This window comes from Mustelus asterias, chromosome 3 (genome assembly GCF_964213995.1).
Source record: "Mustelus asterias chromosome 3, sMusAst1.hap1.1, whole genome shotgun sequence".
Taxonomy (NCBI): domain Eukaryota; kingdom Metazoa; phylum Chordata; class Chondrichthyes; order Carcharhiniformes; family Triakidae; genus Mustelus; species Mustelus asterias.
Window position 1 is genome coordinate 154,996,057 of NC_135803.1, and position 26,851 is coordinate 155,022,907.

At 44.3% G+C, this 26,851-nt stretch overlaps 1 protein-coding gene across 1 annotated transcript in view; it reads right to left on the reverse strand.

The window, feature by feature from the left end:
* Positions 1 to 241: 241 nt before the first annotated feature.
* ruvbl1 (RuvB-like AAA ATPase 1) overlaps positions 242 to 26,851 on the reverse strand; it is a 53,218-nt gene continuing 26,608 nt past the window's right edge. The window contains exons 8-11 of the mRNA XM_078209989.1: positions 22,372 to 22,570; positions 19,258 to 19,360; positions 2,604 to 2,695; positions 242 to 601 (exon numbers count right to left, since the gene is read on the reverse strand). Of these exons, the coding sequence (XP_078066115.1) occupies positions 442 to 601; positions 2,604 to 2,695; positions 19,258 to 19,360; positions 22,372 to 22,570 (554 nt within the window). The 3' untranslated portion in view covers positions 242 to 441. The remainder of the gene's footprint in view (positions 602 to 2,603; positions 2,696 to 19,257; positions 19,361 to 22,371; positions 22,571 to 26,851) is intronic.

The window sequence follows — 26,851 nt, forward strand, 5'->3', positions numbered from 1 at the left end:
CCCATAATCTGACTGGTCAGATTTTGTTTCTACGCCACTGTAGCACGAGGGTGACCATGTGTGGGTTGCCTTTCCCCATGATCTGTTCCTCCACTGACATGTTGCAGCCTGAACTCCACTTAACACCCACCCATAACAGTGTAGTTGAGACAGTGGGGCCAACACTATGACACAAGGGCTGGCTGGCCAACATACTTCCCACTCATACAAAGTCCCTGGACAGCAAAAAGAATCACTGACAGATTGTTTAAAAAAAAGTTTATTTATTGAGCAAATAAATTTTCTTTGAGAACTTGTTTTGACAGCCACTCCATGCCAAATGTTCCCAGATGTTCTCCCTTCAGATGCTGCTGAACTCGGTCTATTTCCATAGCAGTTCCCAGGTTTATTTTGGATTCCCAACATTCACCGTTTGACATTGCCAGTTCATTGACAAGCTCCTCATTTCATGTACTTTTCTTGGTGTTCAGCAAGAACCTTAGCCGATGACTTGGCATCGTAGAACAGTTCATTGATTTCCTCCACGTGCTCCTTCTCGATGCCATCTTTCCCGTTGATCTTTGCTAGCAGGTTGGCAGGGGTCAGGAGTTGCACCGAGTACCTGTGTCACAAGCACACAGCCGTTAACCTCAACATAGCTCTGCTCCTTATCTAGTCCTTTCATCTATTGTGTAGAAGCAATTCATTAATGAAAATATTGGGTCAAAACTGTGGAGTACAAGTTGCAGGTGATGCAGATTCCAGTAACAAGAATACTCCCCAAATCAGCTCGGAGACAAAATGAAGGAAGCTTAAACTCTGTGGTCCAGAGAAAGGGTTAAGGGGGACATAGTTGTGGTAAATCTATTTACCTATAACCAACTAATTTTGTTATGATGGTCACGGACTCGCCATTTATAATTCTATGACCATGGGCACTGCCTCTAAGTGGCGTTTCGATAGGACTTTTCCTACGTTATTGAATCGCAGAATAGTTTGGCACTGGAGGAGATCATTTGGCCTATTGAGTCTACACCAGTTCTTTCAAAGAGCAATCCAGTTAGTCTCCCTGCCTGGCCCTTGGATTAGTCTATGTGAAGAGATTTAGATTAGGTTTATATTTCCCAGAGTTTAGGATAGGTGTGATCTCATTGAAACATATAACATTTTGAAGGGTAAATGCTGGGAGGATGTTTCCCCTGGGTGGGGAAACTACAACAATCAGTCTCAGAATAACGGCTTGGCTATTTAGGACTGAGGAGGCTGGAGCAATTTTGGAATTCCCTACCCCAGAAGCCTGTGGATGCTTCGTCGTTGAATATATTCATTACAGAGGTCAAAAGATTTTTGGAAACTAAGGATATCAAGAGATATGGAAAGATGGAGTTGAGATCAGCTATTATCTTATTCAATGTTGGAGCTACCAACATCCTAGGGGTTCCCATTGACCAGAAACTGAACTGGACTAGTCATATATTACAAGAGCAGGTCAGAGGCTGGGAATTCTTTGACAAGTAATTCATCTCCTGACTCCCCAAAGTCTGTCTGCCATCTACCAGGCACTAATCAGGAGTGTAATGGATTACTAACACTTGCCTGGGTGAGTGCAGTTCCAACAATACTCGAAGCTTGACACCATCCAAGGCAAAGCAGCCTGCTTGGTTGGCACCTCTTCCACAAATATTCACTCCCTCCACCACCGACACACAGTGGTAGCCAGGTCTACCATCTACACGATGCACTGCAAACACTCACCAAGGTTACTTGGGCAGCATCCATGACCACTACCATCTAGAAGGCCAAGGGCAGCAGATACATGGGAACACCACCACCTGGAAGATCCCTCCAAGCCACTCACCATCCTGACTTGGAAATATATCGGCTGTTCCTTCACTGCCAGTGGAATCCTGGAACTCCTTTCCGAACAGCACTGGGTGTGCCTACACCAAATGGACTGCAGAGGTTCAAGAAGGCAGCTCACCACTACCTCCTCAAAGGCAACTAGGGGTGGGCATTAGCCAGCGACACCCACATCCCGTAAATGAATTTTTAAAAAGCCGGCTTGAAGGGCTGAATGGCCAAAACCTACTCCCAGCACTCAGATGATGCTAATGAAAGAATGTTGAATATTGAACGCCAAGGCAATAAGTTTGTGCTCTGTGCTTCTGTGAAAATATCTCTGTTTAAAAACCTTCAGAACGTACAAAAAACTCTGGATTGCTGGTATCTGTGCCAGTTATCGCACTGTAAGGTTTCATTAAAGGCCTTTGTTTTTAAGGAGCTTTTTTTTGGTTGAAAAAACAGAAACCTTTTGTGTCAAATCCCAAGGGCCCCTACCTACAGCACCATTCATCTTCCTGTGACAAGCTAAAACCAATAGCTATTACTGAAACTGTTATTCTACAGCGCTGGCTAAAATTAAATACCGCCAGTGAAGAGTTTTTTGGCTGCAGGTAGAAGATGATTTAAAACCCTTGTCTCGGGCTCCTGAAAGCGTCATCGGAGAGAGAGAGCAGCAAATCATTCCTGCTCACCAGGGTCAAAAGAGAAAAAAAAAGCAAATGACATTATCAAGGTCTAGACAAGAGCCATTATTCCTGAACAAAGCAGCAATAGGTACTCACCGCAGTGTTGTCTTAGTGCCGATTTCCCCCAGGTGAAGCAAAGCATCCTCACTGATGCTGATGCCCTCTGTCTGTGCTCGGATCTTGATTATCTGCCCAGCAAGGAGAGTGGAGGATTGAGGAAAAGTGAACAACAGATCCTATAACTATCAGCGCGATTGATCCTTCTGTCAGCACAAATTAATGGCCTGCTCACCACCAGATGATTATCCAGGCCAAAGGCTAATGGATTCTTCAGGACTGCAGATAAGAGAGTGGGACTGGAATATTTAAATTAAAAACAATGGATTCGCCTGAACTTGCATCATATTTGCTAAAACTGCAGGGCTGTTGCAGATAGAAATCTACATTTACACAGGGCTGGGTTGTTTTAATTGTTTAAACAAATCCAAGATGCTTCTCACTCATTGAAAAGATTTAAACCAACTCCTCGCTACTGGTGACTTACACTGGGTAGGGTTTCCATGGGCTGCCCATCGCCCAACTGGACAGTCATCATCTGTGGCCAGTGTGCTGACATGCTATTTGACTGTAGGGACCATCATATCCAATCAGGATCCTGTCCCCAACTGACATCTAACATGCACTTTGCAGCAGTGATAGGGACAGGAAGGCTGGTTAATGTTTCTCTTCATCTTGGGTGTTGGTGGTGGTGTGGAAACTGGACTTAGCTGTGGAAGTTCCTGACCCGTATACACTCGCTCTGCACGGAGTAGCATAATAACGCCGTTGGGGGTTGGTGGTGGTGGGCCGGGGAGGTGGTGTTCAATGTCACAGGGCCGTAACGCTTTCCTCTCCACAATTTTTGTTATTGAGTGGTCATAAAGCAATCCCCAGCCAGAAAACCCACAAACATTGGTTTGAGCCCACGCTCGGTGTATAGCAGGTATTGGAGCACCATGTTGAATAGGTGTTTGGTCGTGTGGGTCCACTTAGCAACCCAACATTGACGGGAATGAAACCCTGAGTAAACAAGCATGTGTTTCTATTCAGCCTGCAGAATATGTCTTGGAGCAGTTTATATCCCAAATCCTTACTGTGTGATTGCCATCTAGAATCCCCACATTGCAGGAGGCCATTCTGCCCATCGAGCCTGCACCAACAACTATTCCACCCAGGCCCTATCCCTGTAACCCCATGTATTTACCCTGCTAATCCCCCTGACACTAAGGGTAATTTAGCAAAGCCAATCGACCTAACCCGCACATCTTTGGAGTGTGGGAGGAAACTGAAGCACCCGGAAGAAACCCACGCAGACACGGGGAGAACGTGCAAACTCCACACAGACAGTGACCCAAGGCCGGAATGGAACCCGGGTCCCTGGCGCTGTGAGGCAGCAGCGCGAACCATTGTGCCACCGTGCTTCAACTCATTAGAAAGAACAACACAGCTTAAAACAACAGGCCAAATGTGAAGTTCTAGGTGGCCACACCGAGCGTTGAATGCCAGGCTTACTTATTACCCATCCGAGCTCATGCGAGTGGCTTTGGCAGAGTAGTCCACCTTGATGCTCATTTCCCCCCTCTCTCAGCACAGTGTACTGTCAATATCAAATCATCACTTAAAAAAGCAGATGATATGGTCATTACCTCATTGCTGTTTGTAGAACTCTTGTAGACAAATTGGCCGCTATATTATGATTTATTCATTAATGGGATGTGAACTTCAGCCAGATCAGCATTTACTGCCCATCCCCAATTGCCCTTGAGATGGTGGTGATCAGCTACCTTCTTGAATATAACAGTATCTTGCTAGTTCAACTCAGAGCATAGGTCAAAATCAACCACATTGCTATGGGTCTCCAGGCCAGACCAGGTAAGGGCAGCAGATTTCCTTCCTAAGGGACATTAGTGAACCAGTTAGGTTTTTATGGTGATCAGTAGTTTTAGGGTCATTAGAACTGTGACTATCTTCTTATCCTGATTTGTTTAATTGAGTTTAAACTCACCAGCTGCCACGGTAGGATCTGAACTCAATCTCTGGATCATTGGCCCAGTCACATCATCACTATGCTTCCATACCCTAAACATTAAATCTTACAATTCAGAAGTGACTATACTTCAAAAATACTTCATCGATTGTAAAGCACTTTGGAATATTGTGAGCTTGTGAAAGGAGGTAAATAAATGCAAGATAAAAGCAAATTACTGCGGATGCTGGAATCCGAAACCAAAAGAGAAAACGCTGGAAAATCTCAGCGGGTCTGGCAGCGTCTGTAAGGAGAGAAAAGAGCTGACGTTTCGAGTCCAGGTGACCCTTTGTCAAAGCTAAAAGGCAGAGAAAGTGGGAGATATTTATACTGCAGGGGGAGGGAATGAAAGATGAGTCATAGCCACAGAAACCAGGGGGAAAGACTGCTAATAGCTGTCCCCAGAGAGACTAAAGGGTGTGAATGGCCAAACGGCAGAGAAGCTGTAAATAAATGCAAGACCATCTTTCCTGCAGTCACTTCCAATTTTTGGCCACCAATCCATTGTACAGATTGGCTTTGCACATGACTTTCTGAAGTGCTAACAGTGACTCTCAACAAAAGTAGAATGGACTTCATACATTATGGTGTAAAGTTAAACAGTGCTGACTTAATGCACTTGCCCCTGCGTACATTCACTAATCCCTCACAGGCAGACATCTGATTTACACCAGCTCCTTGCTGGAACGCACACACATAGTACGATGACCTTTGATATAATGCACATCACTTATAGCCTCCTCGCTAACAGATAAATCACAGAAACACATTGGTTCTATAAATAAGTTTACTGTTTGATTCGCAAAGACAGTCTTGCACAGAACAGCCTCTTGTATTCCAGCTCCCTGAATACACAACTCCTTCCATTCTCTTCAATCGCAGCTTAACACATTAGAGCTGAATGTCCCTGCTGTACTAGGGTGACACTCTCGTTTACTCCGACTCACACGGTCATTCATCAGAACTACTGGACTCGAGGACTCAATGCTGGTAACATGTATTTACTCCAATGCTCACTCAATAATGTTCCTTAACCAGGGAGTAAACCCCTTTACAAGGATATCAGGTTTGCTATATCCACCTCTCCTCATTTGTGCTGGGGCACTGGCAGGCCATTCTACTATGGAATGGCCAAACCTGATTTTGCCCACACACACTACATTGCGAACCATACAGTTCAGAGGAGGCCCTTCAGCCCATTGAGTCCACACCAACACATTAGAAACACCTGAACTCCCACCAAATCCCATCTGCCAGCACTTGGCCCATAGCCTTGAATGTTATGATGTGCTAAGTGCTCATCCAGGCACTTTTTAAAGGATGTGAGGCAACCCACCTCTACCACCCTCCCAGGCAGTGCATTCCAGACCACCACCACCCTCTGGGTAAAAAAGATTTTCCTCACATCCCCCAAACCCCCTGCCCCTCACCTTGAACCTATGTCCCCCCATGACTGACCCTTCAACTAAGGACAACAGCTGCTCCTTATCCACTCTGGCCATGTCTCTCATAATCTTGTACACCTCAATCAGGTCGCCCCATACTCTTCTCTGCTCCAACGAAAACAACCCAAGCCTACGCAACCTCTCTCCATAACTTAAACATTCATCCCAGGCAGCATCCTGGTGAATCTCCTCTGCACCCCCTCCAGCGCAATCACATCCTTCCGATAATGTGGTGACCAGAACTGCACACAGTACTCTAGCGAAGTTCTATACAACGCCAACATAACTTCCCTGCTTTTGTAATCTATGCCTCGACTGAGAGAGGCAAGTGTCCCATATGCCTTTTTCACCATCCTACTAACATGCCCTTCCACTTTCAGAGACTGTGGACAAACACGCCAAGGTCCCTTTGTTCCACAGAACTTCCTAGTGTCTTACCATTCATTGAATGTTACTGTGTCAAATTACTCCTTCCAAAGTGTATCACCTCTCACTTTTCAGGGTTAAATTCCATCTGCCACTTTTCCGCCCATTTGACCTTTCCGTCTATATCTTCCTATAGCCTAAGACACTCCACCTCACTGTTAACCACCCATCCAATCTTTGTGTCATCCGCAAACTTACTGAACCTTCCCCCCACATAGTCAATGTCATTTATATAAATAACGAATAATAGGAGGCCCAACACAGATCCCTGTGGTACACCATTGGCTTCCAGTCACTAAAGCAACCTTCTGTCATCACCCTCGATCTCCTATGACCGAGCCGATTTTGAATCCACTTTATCAAATTACTCTGTTTCCCATGTGAATTTACCTTCTTCACAAGTCTCCCACGTGGGACCTTGTCAAAGGTTCTGCTGGAATTCCATATAAACTACATTGACTGTACTACCCTCGTCTACACACTTGGTCGCCTCCTCAAAAAATTCAATCAAATTTGTTAGGCATGACCTCCCTCTGACGAAGCCATGCTGACTATCCCCGATCAAGCTTTGCCTCTCCAAGTGGAGATAGATGCTCTCCTTCATAATAGTTTCCCTACCACTGACGTGAGACTCACTGGTCTGTAGTTCCCTGGTTTATCTCTACAACCCTTCTTAAGTAGCGGAACCACATTAGCTCTTCTCCAGTCGTCTGGCACCTCCCCTGTCGATGGTAGTCATGATGTGGAGATGCCATTTCCACTCCATCTGACGAAGGAGCAGCGCTCCGAAAGCTTATGGTATTTGCTACCAAATAAACCTGTTGGACTTTAACCTGGTGTTGTGAGACTTCCTACTGTGATCTCCCCTGTGGCCAGAGGGGAATTGAAAATTTGGGACAGAGCCCCTGCAATCTCCTCCCTTGCCTCCCACAGCAGCCTAGGGCACAATTAAAATAAAAAAGTTTATTTATTAATCACAAGTAAGGCTTACATTAACACTGCAATGAAGATACTGTGAAATTCCCCGAGTCGCCACACTCTGGTGACGGCGTGGGTCAGTGCACCCTAACCAGCACGTCTTTCGGACTGTGGGAGGAAACTGGAGAAAACCCACGCAGACATGGGGGGAATGTGCAAACTCCACACAGACAATGACCCAAGCCGGGAATTGAACCCGGGTCCCTGGCGCTGAGGCAGCAGTGCGAACCGCTGTGTTACCGTGCTGTCCCGAGCGACAATTCATCTGGACATGGAGATTTATTAACTTTTAAGGCTGCCAACACCTCCTTGTCCTTCCCTATGTCAATTTGCTCAAAAACCTCAGTCTCTCTCCCTGAACTCCATACCATTATCCTCATTCTCTTGGGTGAAGACATATACACACAGGTAGGGTGTCACTGGTCACTACAGCATGAAATCTAGCCAACTCCATCTTGACCACTTTTGAGAGCAAATGCTGTGCTGACTGTAAACAGATAACCCAGTACAGATAAAATTTCAAACTTTATGTTCTGAATGACAGTAACCCTCCATTATTCAGCACATCTTACAGAAATATACACGGCATAACACAGGAGCAGGGTCCCATCACTAAAATGCAATCTAACCACAACAGATCAAGGCACTGAAGATACAAAAAAACCCACAGAAAGTACAAGTAATTTGATTAAATTAAAACCAAGTCAGCACTCCCTGATGCACATTTTATTACACCCCATAGCTTACATAAGACATTAAAAAAAAGCAGAGAAGTGTACTCAGAGACCCAGTGAGGAAGACCCAGTGGGGTGGCACGGTAGCACAGTGGTTCGCACTGCTGCTTCACAGCTCCAGGGACCTGGGTTCGATTCCCGGCTTGGGTCACTGTCTGTGTGGAGTTTGCACATTCTCCCCGTGTCTGTGTGGGTTTCCTCCGGGTGCTCCGGTTTCCTCCCACAGTCCAAAGATGTGCGGGTTAGGTTGATTGGCTATGCTAAAATTGCCCCTTAGTGTCCTGGGACGCGTGGACTAGCAGGTAAAATATGTAGGGATATGGGGGTGGGATTGTGGTCGGTGCAGACTCGATGGGCTGAATGGCCTCTTTCTGTACTGTAGGATTTCTATGAAGGGCAACCAGTGTGGTTTTGCCCGTGTCTGCGTGGGTTTCCTCCCACAGTCTGAAAGATGTGCTGGTTAGGGTGCATTGGCCATGCTAAATTCTCCCTCAGCGTACCCGAACAGGCACCGGAGTGTGGTGACTAGGGGGTTTTCACAGTAATTCCATTGCAGTGTTAACGTAAGCCTACTTGTGACACTAATAAATAAACTTTAAAAACAACTGGTACTGAGCTGTACAAGCCAGGGAGGACTTGGGTTCAATCATCTGCTTCACGCAGTTGGCTGATTTCAGCTGGAGAGGTGTACAGATACCACATTTAGTTTGGGTGCCCTTGGACTAAAGAGACAATGAAGCCAGTGCTAGAAGGTGAACACATAACACCATTGTATGAGAAGATCAGGCCTGATTGCGATGACCTTCATAGTTAAATAGCTCAACAATTCACTTATCTGGGCTCTGAAAGTGAGCATTTATTAATGACATATTGATTTGATCTGTTATTGTCACATGCATTGGTATAGAGTGAAAAATATTGTTTCTTGCGCGCTACACAGACAAAACATACTGTTCACAGAGTACATAGGGGAGAAGGAAAGGAGACGGTGCAGAATATAGTGTTGCAGTCGTAGAAAAATCAACTTAATATAAGGTCGGCCCATACAAAAGTCTGATGGCAGCATGGAAGAAGCTGTTCTCAAGTCTTGTATTGAGGGCATCAACACTTCAGGAAAGGAAGGGAAAGTGGGTAAAGAGAAGTGAAGTAACTACTCCAAATAGCTCTAATTGTAATTACATAAAGTCCTAAATAGGCTTACTTGGTTTGACAGCTAATTATAGTACATTTAACATATCTGAAATCAATACTGCAGGTTTACAGAGAAATAAACTGCAGGCACTGCAAGTGATTTTAGTGCAGAGTTTCCATGTTGCTGGGTAGTTAATTTTTAAAAAAACTTCATGGAGTGTAGGTTTTACTGGCAAGGCCTGCGTTTACTGCCCATCGCTGGATGTACTTGAAAGAGATGATGAATGATCTTAGTGACTTACTAGACCATTTCATAAGGCAGTTCAAAGTCAACCACATCAACGTGGGTCTGGAGCCATAGATAGGCCAGTTTGGTAAGGACAGATTTCATTGCCTAAAGGACATTAGTGAACCAGATGGGTTTGTACAATAACTTCACGATCGCCATCACTGATAGTAGCTTTTTTTTTTTCATTTCAGATTTATTTTATTAATTGGATTTAAATTCACAAACTGGCATGGGTGGGATCTGAACTCCAAGCTGACGAATTAGTAGTTCAGTTTTCTGGATTGCTAGTCCGGTAAAATAAGAACTATGTTACTGTACCCGTGAACCACTAAACCCCTAGGTGCAATCACTGCCTTGCAATAATTACATTTAATTCTTTCTCTATAGTCGTGTTCCTTGAGCTTGCATAATACAAATGAGGGTGTAGCTGACTGGCAGAATCAAAAGGCAGGGGGGAGGGCATTGGACCCATTGTGTTTGTGCTGGTTGATAAAGAGCTGTCCAGCCTAATCCCGCCTTCCTGCTCCTGGTGGTCTGTAGCCCCGAGGATTGCCTCAAGTAGAGTGCACACTTTACATTTATGAGGTGCTGAATTCAGACTCTGGCATCTCAATGCACTCACTCTGCAACTGTGGCACAGTCACGATGGACTCAAAGACTGTGTTACATCTTCCAATGGTAAAGTCGATTACAAATAATTAAATAACCGGTATAGATCTATATATTTTTTTAAATAAAGGAAAAACGCCAAGAATGTTTGAAATACACATCAAGATCTGAAACAGGATAGGCTAATGTTTCAGACTCCTCCTGAATCATGTCTTGCCAACACCTTTTCTCCTGAAGTTTAAAGTTTATAAAGTTTTTTTTATTAGTGTCATAAGTAGGCTTACATTAACACTGCAATGAAGTTGCTGTTAAAATCCCCCAGTCGCCACACTCAGGCGCCTGTTCTGGTGCACTGAGGGAGAATTTAGCACAGCCGATGCACCTAACCAGCACGTCTATCAGACTGTGGGAGGAAACCGGAGCACCTGGAGGAAACCCACGCAGACACGGGGAGAATGTGCAGACTGCACACAGACAGTGATCTGAGCCTGGGATCGAATCCAGGATCTGGCGCTGTGAGGCAAAAGTGCTAATCACTGTGCCACCCTATGTGCTTTATATGCAGGGAAATCAGAGCTGAACCCGATCAGTTTCTGCCCAATGTATTTCCTGGCAGGCAGCACTGGACCATAGTCAGAAGCAGGAAAATATGCTTGATTGCCCTCCTAATAAGACCATTATCTTAAGGTGACAATTTAGTGCAGCACAGAGAGGAGTGCAATATTGGAGGGGCTCTCAGGTCAGACACTAAACTGAGTTTGCCTCTTCAGCTGTGGCTCAGTTGGTAGCACCCTCACCTTTGAGTCAGAAGGTTGACGATACAAGTCCCACTCGAGGCTTTGAACACAACAGTCTCAGTACTGCACTCAAGTGTCAGCTGAGGGAGTGATGTGCTGTCTTTTAGATGAGATCCCAGGAAGAGCATGGGAGTTCTCTCAGTGACCTGATCAATACTTTTGCCTCAATCTCTGGTTGTTATCAGAATGCTGTTTTTGGAAGCTTGCTGTGCAGAAATCAGTGTGTCTCCTACACTACAACAGCAATCACACTTCAAAATTATTTCAAAGCACTTTTGAATGCCTTATGGCCATGGAAGGTGCTATAGAAAGGTATTTTTTTTATTTTGTTGGGTTAAAATTGATTTTTAAAAATTCATGGTATTGTTTGGAGAGGAGGTGGTTTTCCCAGCATCATGACTAACATTACCAAATTAAAAAGATCAATCTTATTCACCGATTGTCAGATTTTACTTGCAAAACTGGCAAATACATATGCTGACATAAGTGAATGCACTTCAATAGGTGATTAATTGGCAGCGAAGCACTTTGAGACATCTTGATGTTGTGACTACATGTTATATCAATGCTGATTCTTTCATCCCTTCGGCCAGAGGCATGGGGTCCAGTAACTGCAGCCCGGCTGGGTCCAGCCAACTTTGGCTACAGAGCAGGGATCAAAATTTCAACCTTCTGGTCCACATTGCTCAATACTCCGTGTTTACTGATTGAGCAATGAGGTGAGGTTGTCTCGGTCTGTACTTACACAGGTGAAAAATTGATCGTCACAAACCAGCTTTACAGAGATGTGGCTTCCAGTAAAGTACTTTGGTGTATGATTGGTAACGTAACACAAGACTTTTGGTAACATTACTGACTGTGCCATTACTCAATAAAGTTTATTTATTAGTGTCACAAGTAGGCTTACATTAACACTGCAAAGAAGTTACTGTGAAAATCCCCGAGTCGCCACACTCCGGCGCCTGTTTGGGTACACTGAGGGAGAACTTAACATGGTCAATGCACCTAACCAGCACGCCTTTTGGACTGCGGGAGGAAGCTGAAGCACCCGGAGAAAACCCATGTAGACACGGGGAGAACATGCAGACTCCACTTAGGCAGTCACCCAAGCGGGAATTGAAGCCAGGTCCCTGACACTGTGAGGCAGCAGCGCTAACCGCTGTGCCACCGTGTCTCCTGCTTCAGATTCTAACTTGTTTAGCACTTGATGCAGCTTTTGCAAGTGGGAGCAACACTGCAGATGCTCAAATACAAATACATTTCCTTCGAACAGGACGGAATAGAACTTGCAAGGGTGAATTAAAAGTACAAGTAATAACTTAACACAAGTATGGGGTCTGTTCATGTCAAAGAGTCCAAATGGAGGTCATTATTTGTTTTTTGAAAGTAATGGGACCCGCTTGAATAGAAGTCCTTGTTTGGGGTGGCACTAAAGTTCCCTCTGGGGAGCTCATGTATCTGCTCTTAGCCCCATTCAATCCCCCTCTCCGTTCTGCCTTCCTGCATGGACTGCCCCTCAAACTCCTGATCTCCTGCCTCAGCCTGGCTTCTTTGGCTCAGATTCCCACTTTTCTTTTGACTTGGGTTTCCAAGTGACATCCCCCTCTTCTCCAGCATCCAATCTCTCCCTCTCCTCTCTCAAAATCTCTGTCTCCCACTTTCCTCCTTTGTACAGTAATGGCAGCAAGTGGAACAGTGCGCATTAAGGTTGGATTTCCTGTTTTTTTAGAGAGCTAGTGGTTGATGAGGCGCCTCATGCATGGGACCATGGATTCTTTCTTTCCAGGTTTATCTTTACGCTAAATAGGGGCGGGGGAAGAAGGTGCAAGTATATAATAAAAGCAGAAGCAAGAAAGAAGACACCTTAGGCTTTCACTGAAATCAAAGAGACGTATCGAGCATTCACTGCATCTTTTTTTGTGCAGCTAATGTTTGGTTAAACGTCTATATAAAAGGTCTATATAACCCGCTACACCTTGCGAAACGACTAAACGTTGTTTATTGATTTAGTTTATCGTAATCGCTTTGCTACTTTCTTGTTTACAATGGTGCCAGAGTGAAAAATAACTGGCATTATATGAAACTCTCACTCCTGGACTTATCTCTATGATGCTACACATAGCATCATTATCCAGGAAGTCCTTATCACTTGTGCTGCTGATGTTGGTCTGTTGAATGATTCAGACTAGTTCTATGCCAGCTATTAACAGTCAGCATTCTTCTCACTTGCAAACCTTTGAACATTATAAAGCTGTTATTATTGACAAGTGCCATAGATAATTATTTTAGCTGCAAGAATATACAAGATAAGGACAAATCTGATTTTCTTACATTTTAATTATTAAATCTAAAATCATTACAATTGATGATATTTTTTGTTTTGTATTTTTTTTCATCAGAGAGGTAGATCGATGAAGGATAATAGAAAGATTTTCCATTTTGGAAATCCAGTGGTTACCACAAATACTCTCAAATCAGGTACAGCATGGGGTTAGATACAGAGTAAAGTTCCCTCTACACTTTCCCCCATCAAACACTCCCAGCACAGGTACAGCATGGGGTTAGATAGAGTAAAGCTCCCTCTACACTGTCCCCCATCAAACACTCCCAGGACAGGTACAGCATGGGGTTAGATACAGAGTAAAGCTCCCTCTACACTGTCCCCCATCAAACACTCCCAGGACAGGTACAGCACGGGGTTAGATACAGAGTAAAGCTCCCTCAACACTGTCCCCATCAAACACTCCCAGGACAGGTACAGCACGGGGTTAGATACAGAGTAAAGCTCCCTCTACACTGTCCTCATCAAACACTCCCAGGACAGGTACAGCTCAGGGTTAGATACAGAGTAAAGCTCCCTCTACACTGTCCCCCATCAAACAATCCCAGGACAGGTACAGCACGGGGTTAGATACAGAGTAAAGCTCCCTCAACACTGTCCCCATCAAACACTCCCAGGACAGGTACAGCACGGGGTTAGATACAGAGTAAAGCTCCCTCTACACTGTCCCCATCAAACACTCCCAGGACAGGTACAGCTCAGGGTTAGATACAGAGTAAAGCTCCCTCTACACTGTCCCCCATCAAACAATCCCAGGACAGGTACTGCATTCCATTCTAATCCCTTTGCCATATATTTTAGCAGTGCATCAAGAAAGTAGCTTGTAAGATCATCTTGTCCTTTGTCAGAGGGACGTTTTTTTTACACAGAGAGTGGTGGGGGCCTGGAATGCGCTGCCAAGTAGGGTGGTGGAGGCAGACACGCTGGCATTGTTTAAGACTTACCTGGATAGTCACATGAGCATTCTGGGAATGGAGGGATACAAACGAATGGTCTAGTTGGACCAATGAGCGGCACAGGCTTGGAGGGCCGAAGGGCCTGTTTCCTGTGCTGCACTGTTCTTTGTTCTTGCACGGGGTTAGATACAGAGCAAAGCTCCCTCTACACTGTCCCTCATCAAACAATCCCAGGACAGATACAGCACGGGGTTAGATACAGAGTAAAGCTCCCTCTACACTGTCCCCATCAAACACTCCCAGGACAGGTACAGCTCAGGGTTAGATACAGAGCAAAGCTCCCTCTACACTGTCCCTCATCAAACAATCCCAGGACAGATACAGCACGGGGTTAGATACAGAGTAAAGCTCCCTCTACACTGTCCCCCATCAAACAATCCCAGGACAGGTACAGCACAGGGTTAGATACAGAGTAAAGCTCCCTCTACACTGTCCCCCATCAGACAATCCCAGGACAGGTACTGCATTCCATTCTAATCCCTTTGCCATATATTTTAGCAGTGCATCAAGAAAGTAGCTTGTAAGATCATCTTGTCCTTTGTCAGAGGGATGTTTTTTTTACACAGAGAGTGGTGGGGGCCTGGAATGCGCTGCCAAGTAGGGTGGTGGAGGCAGACACGCTGGCATTGTTTAAGACTTACCTGGATAGTCACATGAGCATTCTGGGAATGGAGGGATACAAACGAATGGTCTAGTTGGATCAATGAGCGGCACAGGCTTGGAGGGCCGAAGGGCCTGTTTCCTGTGCTGTACTGTTCTTTGTTCTTGCACGGGGTTAGATACAGAGCAAAGCTCCCTCTACACTGTCCCTCATCAAATAATCCCAGGACAGATACAGCACGGCGTTAGATACAGAGTAAAGCTCCCTCTACACTGTCCCCATCAAACACTCCCAGGACAGGTACAGCACGGGGTTAGATACAGAGTAAAGCTCCCCCTACACTCTCCCCATCAAACACTCCCAGGACAGGTACAGCACGGGGTTAGATACAGAGTAAAGCTCCCTCCACACTGTCCTCATCAAACACTCCCAGGACAGGTACAGCACGGGGTTAGATACAGAGTAAAGCTCTCTCTACACTGTCCCCATCAAACACTCCCAGGATAGGTACAGCACGGGGTTAGATACAGAGTAAAGCTCTCTCTACACTGTCCCCATCAAACACTCCCAGGACAGGTACAGCACGGGGTTAGATACAGAGTAAAGCTCCCTCTACACTGTCCCCCATCAAACACTCCCAGGACAGGTACAGCACGGGGTTAGATACAGAGTAAAGCTCCCTTTCCTGTCCCCATCAAACACTCCCAGGACAGGTACAGCACGGGGTTAGATACAGAGTAAAGCTCCCTCTACACTGTCCCCATCAAACACTCCCAGGACAGGTACAGCACGGGGTTAGATACAGAGTAAAGCTCCCTTTCCTGTCCCCATCAAACACTCCCAGGACAGGTACAGCACGGGGTTAGATACAGAGTAAAGCTCCCTCTACACTGTCCCGGCAATATATGGCAGTACAGATCCATTTCCCACTGAATTGAATTTGTGAATTTATTGCTGGAATTGTCATTTTTCACAAGGTTAGGCAAAAGCCTTTTCATGAAGGACTGCTACAGACAGAGGAAACTTTCATCCATTGGAATGGGATACTACTGAGCTGTGCTTGCATTGGCCAAAGGCCAGAATCCAAGTCACTGCTTCATCCAGTCGTGCTAATCTTGCTCAATTTATATTCCTGTGTTTGACCTCAGCTACTAAACATTAAAGTCAGGAAACCAAGCAGTAAATATACAACACAATTTGCTCCCAGGTCTTGCTTCACCTGTTCTTCTGAAAATGCTTTGAGCAGTTTGCGCTTTCAGAGCCAAGAAAATATTGAAAATATGAAAGAAAAATCAAATGCGCATACTAACCGCAGTTCTGTCAACTATCTAAACATGTTCGGCTGCAATTTCTGAAATAGCTTTAGCAGCTGTTCACCTAAAACAAGGGTTCATGCAATAATTTCATGCAACCCCCTTTTATTTATTCTTTCATGGGATGTGGGCGCCCATGGCTCGATGCTGTCCGTCCCTAATCACCCTCGAGAGGGTGGTTGGATAAGCTGCCTTCTTAAACCTCTGCAAACCTCATCTCCAAACTCCATGGCCTAGGGCTCAGCTCCTCCCTCTGCAACTGGATCCTAGACTTCCTTAACCACAGAATGCAGTCAGTAAGGATAGGTAACGAAGTAAAGTTAAAGTTTATTTATTAATCACAAGTAGGCTTACATTCACACTGCAATGAAGTTAGTGAAAATCCCCTAGTCGCCACACTCCGAGGCCTGTTCGGGTACATTGAGGGAGAATTTAGCACGGCCAATGCACCTAACCAGCACATCTTTCGGACTGTGGGAGGAAACCGGAGCACCCGGAGGAAACCCACACAGACACGGGGAGAACGTACAAACTCCACACAGACAGCAACCCAAGCCAGGAATCGAACCCAGCTCCCTGGCGCTGTGAGGCAGCAATGCTAATCAGTGTCACCATGCCACCTCTTCCACGATCATCTCCACGATCAACACCTCCTCCACACCGATGCCCCACAAGGCTGTGCTCTCAGCCGCTTATTACACTCCTTATACACCTATGACGGTGTGGCCAAATTCCCTTCCAACTTGATTTTCAAGTTTGCTGATAACACCTTTGTGGGTTGGATCTCAAACAATGACAAGATGGAGTACAGGAAAGAGACAAAGAATCTGGTGAACTGGTGTGAACGACAATAATCTCTCCCTCAATGTCAACAAAATGAAGGAGATGGTCACCAACTTCAGGGAGCCCAGTGGAGGGCATGCCCCTGTCTACATCAACAGGGACGCAGTAGAAATGGTCGAAAGCTTCAAGGTTTTAGGTGTCCACATCACCAACCTGTCCTGGTCCCTCGATGCAGACGCTATAGTTAAGAAAGCCCACCAACACCTCTACTTTCTCAGGAGACTAAGGAAATTCGGCTTGTCTGTTACAACTCTCACCAACTTCTACAGATACACCATAGAAAGCATTCTTTCTGGTTGTATCACAGCTTGGTATGGCTCCTACGCTGTCCAAGACCGTAAGAAACTACCAAGAGTCGTGAACGAAGCCCAGTCCATCACTCAAAGCAGCCTCCCATCCATTGACAGTATCTACACTTCCCACTGCCTCGGAAAAGCAGCCACTATAATCAAGGACCCCACACACCCCGGACATTCTCTCTTTCAACTTCTTCCGTTGGGAAAAAGATACAAAAGTCTGAGGTCACTTAACCAATCGACTCAAGAACAGCTTCTTCTCTGCTGCCATCAGACTTTTGAATGGACCTACCTCGCATTAAGTTGATCTTTCTCTACATCCTAGCTATGACTGTAACACTACATTCTGCACTTTCCTTCCCTATGTACTATATGCTTTGTCTGTATAGCGTGCAAGAAATAATACTTTTCACTGTATACTACTAATACATGTGACAATAATAAATCAAACCAAATCAAATCAGTCCATGTGCTGCTCCCACCGTGATGTTAGGAAAGCAGCTACAGGATTTTGACCCAGCGACAGTGAATTCCAACACTAAGGCTGGAATACCAGAGGACAGAAGAAATTGCTGTCGCTGAGGTTTCAGTACAGAGTGAGGGTGGGTTTATAAATGTTCACCCATCTCTGCTTGCGCTGTGAAAGAACACTAAGTACAAGTAACACAGATTTTTCCTCTCACATCTTGCTTGCATCTGAAGCAATTATTGATTGACTATAGATAAGTTCAACTTGAGGCAATTAAAGACAATCATACAAAATTCAATGCTTTGTGATTTTTGTACAAGTATCACCATAAACTAGAAACCAAACTGAAGGTCTCATGAAGAATCAGGGATCTGTTTTTGTAACAGGGGTATTAAGGCTATGTACTGGACAACTGTATGATGGAATCTAGCACATCTCCCAGAGAAAAATTCAAAGAAATGTTCTCTTCCTTCATTGTCCCCAGTGTTTTGTGTCACTCTGTATCTCTTGCTATTCCTATTGCTTTCAACTCGTTTTTCTGCAATGCTCTCAAACTTTTCTGCCATACCGCCATCTGAATCGTTTTCACATTCTCAATGCTTCTGTAACTTCTACTTTATTTATCTTCATACTCTTCTATGTCTCTCCCCATCTGCCTTTACGATACTCATATTCCTTCATTTAGTTTTCAATTTTTTCAAGGCACGGTAGCACAGTGGTTAGCGCTGCTGCCTCACAGCGCCAGGGACCCGAGTTTGATTCCCGGCTTGAGTCACTGTCTGTTGGAGTTTGCACGTTCTCCCCGTGTCTGCGTGGGTTTCCTCAGGGTGCTCCGGTTTCCTCCCACAGTCTGAAAGATGGGCTGGTTAGGTGCATTGACCCGAACAGGTGCCGGACTTTGGTGACTAGGGGAATTTCACAGTAACTTCATTGCAGTGTTAATGTAAGCCTTACTTGAGATTAAATAAACAAACTTTATTACTTACTTTTCAAAGTTCAGGTAAAGGTGAATAAAAAAAAAGAAAATGCTGGAAATATTCAGCAAATAAGGCAACGTTTGTGAGATCGTATCAGATCAGTGACCTGAGGAAAGGCCATTAGCCTGAAATGTTAACTTTTCTAGAGACACTACCTGATCTGCTGAGTACTTTCAACCTTTGCTGTTTTTATTTCAGATTTCCTGCAGCCACAGAATTCTGTCTTTTAATAAAAATGTGACAGGACAAGGGGGAGTTTGGGGGGGGGGGGGGGGGGGGTGCGCGGAAGAGGGGACAATTCCATCAGCCCCACCATGTCCCCAGTAGCCTGTCAGCATTCACATAGTTACTTTGGGTGATATATCCAAGGTTGCAGGCACCTCAGGAAGCATAGGTGAATTCCTGTAAGGGCACCAGTAAAGACAAAGGCAACTTTCTCCCTCCGCCACACAACATTCACATCCAAGAAGTAGTTCCTACCTGCATCATCTCATCTGGAGTGTACAACATTGTCCTGATGATCATGACTCGGTCCAAAAGATCGAGTGGAATTCCGTGAGGTGACACAATATCCTCTGTACCCCTGGAAAAAGCAACACGAGGCTCATTTTAATGAACAGACCATAACTGGATGAAAGCTACAGATCATTTGGCAACATGCCTGAATTTCCACATCACTTTCGGAATAAAGCTTTTCTTCTTTTAAAAAAAAAGTAATAGAACAGCCATTTAAATAGACCATTTCCCATTTAGATTATGAATTGAATTATAAATTGTATGTAAAAGCTGTCAAGTCCCAGTAATTCCATTTAGTTAATTGTATTACATTAAATTTACATATAGATTAAAATTTCAAGTAGACTCAATCCATCTCGATGCTAACACAGCTGGAGTTCAAAGAAATCTTTGTTTTTGTGGAAGAGAATGTTATAAAAAGGAGAACTGAGCCACTAGATGGTGCCATGTCAACACATCACAGGAATCTCCTATCTGTTCCAGCCATTCCCTTGGCCAACAAAACCTCTGAAAATTTAATTAGCAGACATGATCGCATAATTCCAAAGTCCAAAGATGTGCGGGTTAGGTTGATTAGCCATGCTAAAAAAATTGCCCCTTAGTGCCCTGAGATGCGTAGGTTAGAGGGATTAGTGGGTAAAATATGTAGGGATATGGGGATAGGGCCTGGGTGGGATTGTGGTCGGTGCAAACTCGATGGGCCAAATGGCCTCTTCCTGTACTGTAGGGTTTCTATGTAATTGGCAAGACACACAACTGTGCCAGTTACCATGCCACGGTACTCAAGTCTTCAGGTTAGCTGGAAACTCTTCAATCCAAATGTGTGACAGCATCGAGGGCAACCATCATTCCCCACCCACCCACTATATCAGCTGGGATTAATGATGTGGAGATGTCGGCGTTGGACTGGGGTGGGCACGGTAAGAAGTCTCACAACACCAGGTTAAAACCCAAAAGGTTTATTTGGAATCACGAGCTTTTGGAGCGCTGCTCCTTCATCAGGTGAGTGGAGAGGTGGGTTCACAAACATGGCATATATAGACAGAGAGGCAATTGCAAGATGATGGTTGGAATGTGAGTCTTTACAGGTAATCAAGTCTTTACAGGTACAGACAGTGCGAGTGGAGAGGGGGATAATCACAGGTTAAAGGAGCGTGAATTGTCTCAAGTCAGGACAGTTAGTAAGGTTTTGCAAGCCCAGGCCAAATGGTGGGGGTTACATGTAGTGTGACATGAACCAAGATCCTGGTTGTGGCCATCCTCATGTTTGTGGAACTTGGCTATCATTGGTATTAAGGTGGTATTAAGGTGGTATTAAGCTACACAGGTCAGGAAGATCACAGGTGCACCTCACTGAGTTATCTGATTTCAGAATGGGTGCTCCTTGGAATACAAACAGTCTTGTCATGGTTTCAAGAAGTGGGTTGTCAGCTGATGCTATTATTGAGATTACAAAGGCACAGAGTTTGCCGGGAGGCCCACTATGTCTTCTAGATGGGGGTAAAGCATTGAAGAAACAAGTGGGCGTTGCAGTGGGAAACTTTAGGCTGTTTCCAGGTAGATTTATTTAGATGGACCAAATGGCCTTCCTGATCCATATATTGTGAACCAAAGCACACAAGGTTACAGACCAAGTGCTGGAAAATGGGATTAGAATAGGCAAGTGCTTGATGGCTGGCACAGACATGATGGGCCAATGGTCCTTTAGTTGTGCTGTAAAACTCTATGACAAGCTGGACGGGTTACATCTTGATGTGGAGATGCTGGCATTGGACTGGGGTAAACACAGTAAGAAGTCTCACAACACCAGGTTAAAGTCCAACAGGTTTATTTGGTAGCACAAGCCACATCTTACATCTTAGCAGGATTGGCATCAATGTACTTGCAGGGAGAATTGCTGATACCGTTGGGGTAGGTTTAAACTAGCTTGTCCGGTGGATGGGAACCTCCACCAAGAAAAATACATGTAATTAAATTGATGATCAGGACGAAGTACAATCAACCCACATATGAAAAATATTAATTTCATCTACCTTCCTTCTGACCATGTCCACCACCTCTTACAAAATACCTAACTGGCTTGTGAAGCTATTAATGGTGCTAATTCAAAGCTGCAGGAAAGTAGCCCTTCAGACTTCCCTCACTCACTCGCTCGCTCTCACCCAATTTCCCCAGTTTAAGCTGCAAATTGATCCTTCACCACAGGGAGTCATTTGTCTGAATCAGTTTTATAAATTCCCTTTATAACCCTGGAAAAACTCAACTTAAGTTTCTCCAAAGGCTTCCCAAAACGAAAACAAACTTCATTTCCTTAAGCTTTCCTGATTGCTTGTATTTCGGATAAGCAAGTCATCGCTCCAACCTCTCATTATATCAATTATATCCTTCCTATGATTTCGCAAAGCACTCCAAGACATGCAGGATACATTCAAACCCTGGAGACTAATCAAAAAAGTGCCATGAGATTGATCTGTGCTATTACAGAACTGAACCGCAAAGTAAGATTCTTGGGTTTTCAACTCTGAAAGGATGCATCCACAAGGTGATTGAATTGTCTATCAGATCATTATCAGCACAGGAAAGGTAAATCCAAGCTATTTTAATCTGAACTGTGACACCAGGACAGGAGGCACGGTTCAAACTAGGAAATGGCAATTTTGAGAAGTTATTCACAAAGAGCAATCAGCAGATGAACTATACTGCAAGGTAGGGGAAGTGGAGCCAAATCCTGGAAGCATTTAAAGAACAATTAGATGCGGTAATGGATTAACAGTCTTCCTGAACTGACCCTCTCTTATGGGACAGGACCAAATTCTTTCCACGCTACAATCTTTTGCTGTTGATTCAGCACTTTGTGTATATATGTTAATCCTGCCTTGAAAAATACTCCAAGATAGAGTTCCATTTTCAGCGGAGGGTGATAATCGAGTGGAGTGGGTTTTCTTTAAATAACTCATGTGATAGATTTTGTAACAGGTGGGAGAATACCTCCCAGGCAGTGGAGATAAAGAGATATCTCCTTCATTTATGAAGGGGGGGATCACGAGGAATAAATTTCGAGCTCTATGCGCGACTTACCGGACAACACAGTTTCCTCTATTCGTAGCAAAAATAACGATGGGAGCAATGGTGGACTCGAGTGCTCGGTGTAGATAAGTGAAGCATTCAATGTCGAGCATAGGAACTTCATCGATGAAAAGAACCCCTGGTACCAGTTCAGCGATGCCTTGATCGATGTATTTGTTCACAACCTTGTTAATCTCACCTCGCAGTTTGTCTGCAATGCAAAAGTTACTTTCTAATTTTAGGAAGTGAGAAATAATTTTTTAAAAAGGTTTTTCTTTGGTACTGAATCATACAAACATGCAAAAGGACCTTTTTTCCCAGCCAGGGTGCAGCCAAGTACATCACCAACCCACCTCCCCATGCTTCATGAGACACATTATACAGTGACTGCCACAATGTCCTATATAGCGTGACGCTAGGCTATACAGACATGAAGATTTTTATGTTCATTTGAAGCATTACAATCGGCCTCGATACCTTAGGGATCGCAAAAGAAAAAAAAGACTGGTTTCAGAGCTCCATCCAATGACCACTGGTGGACAGATTGGATTATGACTGAAATGGGTTTGCCTGGAGTTTCCTCTGTGGTTGAACACTTTGTTAAGACAAAAACAAATGAATGAGAAGCAGGAATACACTATTCAGCCTGCGACCTACTCTGCCATCCAGTAAAATCACGGCTGATCTGATTGTGACCCCAACTCCACTTTCCTGCCTCCCTCCCATAACTCTTGATTATATAGAGATTAAAAATCTCACTCTGCCTGGAATATATTCAATGGCCCAGCCTCCTTTGTTCTCTGGAAAGAGAATTCTGCAAACTCATAACCCTCAGAGAAATTATTTCTCTTTCTCAGTTTTAAATGAGAGACCCTTAATTTTTAAAATATATCCCCTGGTTCATGATTTCCCCACAAGGGGAAACATCCTCTCAGACTGCACCCTGTCAAGTTCCCTCAGGGTCTCGTAATGTTTCCATCGGATCACCTCATTCTTCTGAACTCCAGTGAGTAAAGGCCCAGCCTATTCCACCTTTCCTCTTCACTCCAGGAATCAGTTGAATGAACCTTCGCTGAACTGCTTCTAATGCAATTATACATCTTCTTAAGAAAGGAGAGCGAGACTGTACACAGTATTCCAGATGTGGGCTCACCAATGCCCTGTTCAACCTTTGCATAATTTCCCTGCTTTTATATTTCATTCCCCTCGCAATAAACACCAACATTCCATTTCTGTTCCTAATTACTTGCTGCACCTGCATACCAACTTTTTGTGATTCATTTACCAGGGCGCCCAAATCCCTCTTTATTGTAGAGTTCTACATTCTATTATTCAAATAATATTTTTGTTCTATTCTTCCTTCCAAAGTGGAAAAGTTCACATTTTCCCACATTATACTCCATCTGCCAATTTTTTGTCCAATTAACCCATCTAAGGTCATTGAGGCGGCACGGTAGCACAGTGGTTAGCACTGCTGCTTCACAGCTCCAGGGACCCGGGTTCGATTCCCGGCTCGGGTCACTGTCTGTGTGGAGTTTGCACATTCTTCTCGTGTCTGCGTGGGTTTCCTCCGGGTGCTCCGGTTTCCTCCCACAGTCCAAAGATGTGCGGGTTAGGTTGATTGGCCAGGTTAAAATTGCCCCTGAGATGCGTAGGTTAGAGGGATTAGCGGGTAAATATGTGGGGGTAGGGCCTGGGTGGGATTGTGGTCGGTGCAGACTCGATGGGCCGAATGGCCTCCTTCTGCACTGTAGGGTTTCTATGATTTCTATGATTCTAAATCCCTCTGTAGACACTATGGTCAAAATTTTACTGGCACACCTGCCCCGATTCCAGGGGCGCGTGAGGCTTAGAGAACGGCACTCTCCGTTGGCCTCGGGTGGGATCGTACGAACCTTGGGCGGTCGTGCCGGTAAAATTCTGCCCTACATCTTCTTGACAACTTACTTTCCTACCTTTGTCTCATCAACAATTCAATACATTCAATTTCTTCATCCATGTCATTGATATAGATTGTAAATATTTGGGGCCCCAGCGCAGATCTCTGTGGCACTTCACTAGTAACAGCTTGCCAACTTGAAAATGACCCATTTATCCCTACTCTGTTCCGTGTTAGCTAACCTATTCTCTATCTATGCTGATATGTTACCCCATACACCATGAGCTCTCATCTTGTGAAGTATCATTTGATGTGGAAATTCAAGTGCATCACATCTGCAGGTTCCCCTTTATCCACGTTGCTTGTTACTTCCTCAAAGAATTCAAATAAATTAGTCAAACTTGATTTCCCACTCTCAAAACCATGCTGATCCTGCCTGATTGTATAATTTTCCAAATGTCCTATTACCATCTTAAGTATGGGTTCCAGCAATTTCTCCATGAAAGACTTTAGGCTAACAGGCCTATAGTTTCCTGCTTTTTGGCTCCTTATTGCTTGAATAGAGGTATTACATTAAAGTTTAAGTTTATTTATTAGTGTCACAAGTAGGCTTACATTAACACTGCAATGAAGTTACTGTGAAAATCCTCCAGTCGCCACACTCCGGTGCCTGTTTGGATACACTGAAGGAGAATTTAGCATGGCCACTGCACCTATCCAGCACATCTTTCGGACTGTGGGAGGAAATCGGAGCACCCGGAGGAAACCCATGCAGACACGGGGAGAACATGCATACTCCACACAGACAGTGACCCAAGCCAGACATCAAACCCAGGTCCCTGGCACTGTAAGGTAGCAGTGCTAACCACCGTGCCACCCCAATTAGCAATTTTCCAATCCTTTGGTACCTTCCAGAATCTAGGGAATTTTGGAATATCACCACCAATGCATCTATCGTCACTGCAGCCACTTCTTTTATGACCCTAGGATGAAAGCCAACAGGTCCAGGGGACTTGTCAACTTTTAGTTCAAATAGCTTTCCCAGTATCTTTAACCTAGTGATTGTAATTAGAACAAAGAACAGTACAGACCATGAATAGGCCCTTCAGCCCACAAAGCCTGTGCCAATACATGAAAACTTTCTAAACTGAAGACCTTTTGCCTCTATGGAGTCCGTATCCCTCTATTCTCTACTATTCAAGATTCCTCTTAAACTTTGCTATTGTATCTGCTTCTATCACCTTCTCTGGCAGTGCAATCCAGGTACTTACCACCCTCGGTGTAAAAAAACCTACCTCTCACCTCCTTTAAACTTTCCCCTTTTTACCTTAAACCCACGTCCCTGAGTAATTGACATTTCTAAGCTGGGAAAAAGACTCCGACCATCGTTCTATCCATGCCCCTCAGAATTTTGTAAACTTATCAGGTGGCCCCTCAGTCTCCAACATTCAAGTGGAAACAAACCAAGTTTGTCCAATCTCTCCTCATAGCTAATACCCTTCAACCCAGACAACATCCTAGTAAACCTTTTCTGTACCCTCTCCAAAGCCTCCACATCCTTCTGGTAATAGAAGTTTTAAGTTCCTCTCACCCTTTAACCTTTTAATTTTCAAGCATTCTTGGCATGTTTTTTGTGTCTTCTACAATGAAGATGGACATAAAATGTTCAGTGCTTCTGTCATTCCCTCATTAATTCTCTGGTTTCGCCCTCTTATAGATCAATACTCACTTCAGTTGCCCTTTTCCTTTTTAAAATATTTGTAGGAACTCTTGCTATCTGTTTTTATATTTCAAGCTAGCTTTCTCCCATACTCCAATTTAAATTTTTTTTGTGCAATTATTTACTTATTTCTAAAATCTGTTAAATCTTCTGACCTAACACTAAGTATTGTATTATTTTTCTTTCAATTTGATACTATCTAACTTTATCTCCCTTCGTTAGCCACGAATGGTGCACCCTTCTTCTAGAGTCTTTCTTCCTCAATGGAACATATCTTTGCTGAGAGTTACGGGATGTCCCCTTAAATGATTGCCATTGTTTCTCTACTGTCCTACCTGTTAATCTTTTAATAAGGCTAATACATCAAAAGAAAGGCCATGTGGCAATATAACCAAAGACAATCTTGGTACTCAGTCCAAGCATCCTCAAGAGAAGGACAGAAAGTACAAAATTGGAGCAGGGAGGAGAATAGAAATCTGAACTGAAAAGAGTGTGCATGCAGTCTAAGGATTCCAGTTCCGGGATATGATCCCATACACACACAGGTTCCAATCTTAGTGAAAGCAGAAGCTCCCGCCTGGAAAAGAAAGGGAGGGAAGTAAGTAATTGTGATTTTGAGTTGATCCTCTCAATAAATCAGGTCACCCAACTACCCTCTGGTACAGTTGCCCTATCGTGTGGAAGCCAAGGTCTTCACAAAAAAACGCTACATAATGCCAGGCTCAAAACTCCACAAAGCATTAAGAGAACTCCCAAAAGTATAGAAAACTATTGGCAAAGTGTCAAGCTTCATAATAAAACTAAGCACCATGAAAATTCAGGGCAGAACATGGGACTCGATAAAATAAGTGTTATAAAAGCAAGTACAACCCCATTACAGTGTTTAGTGTATA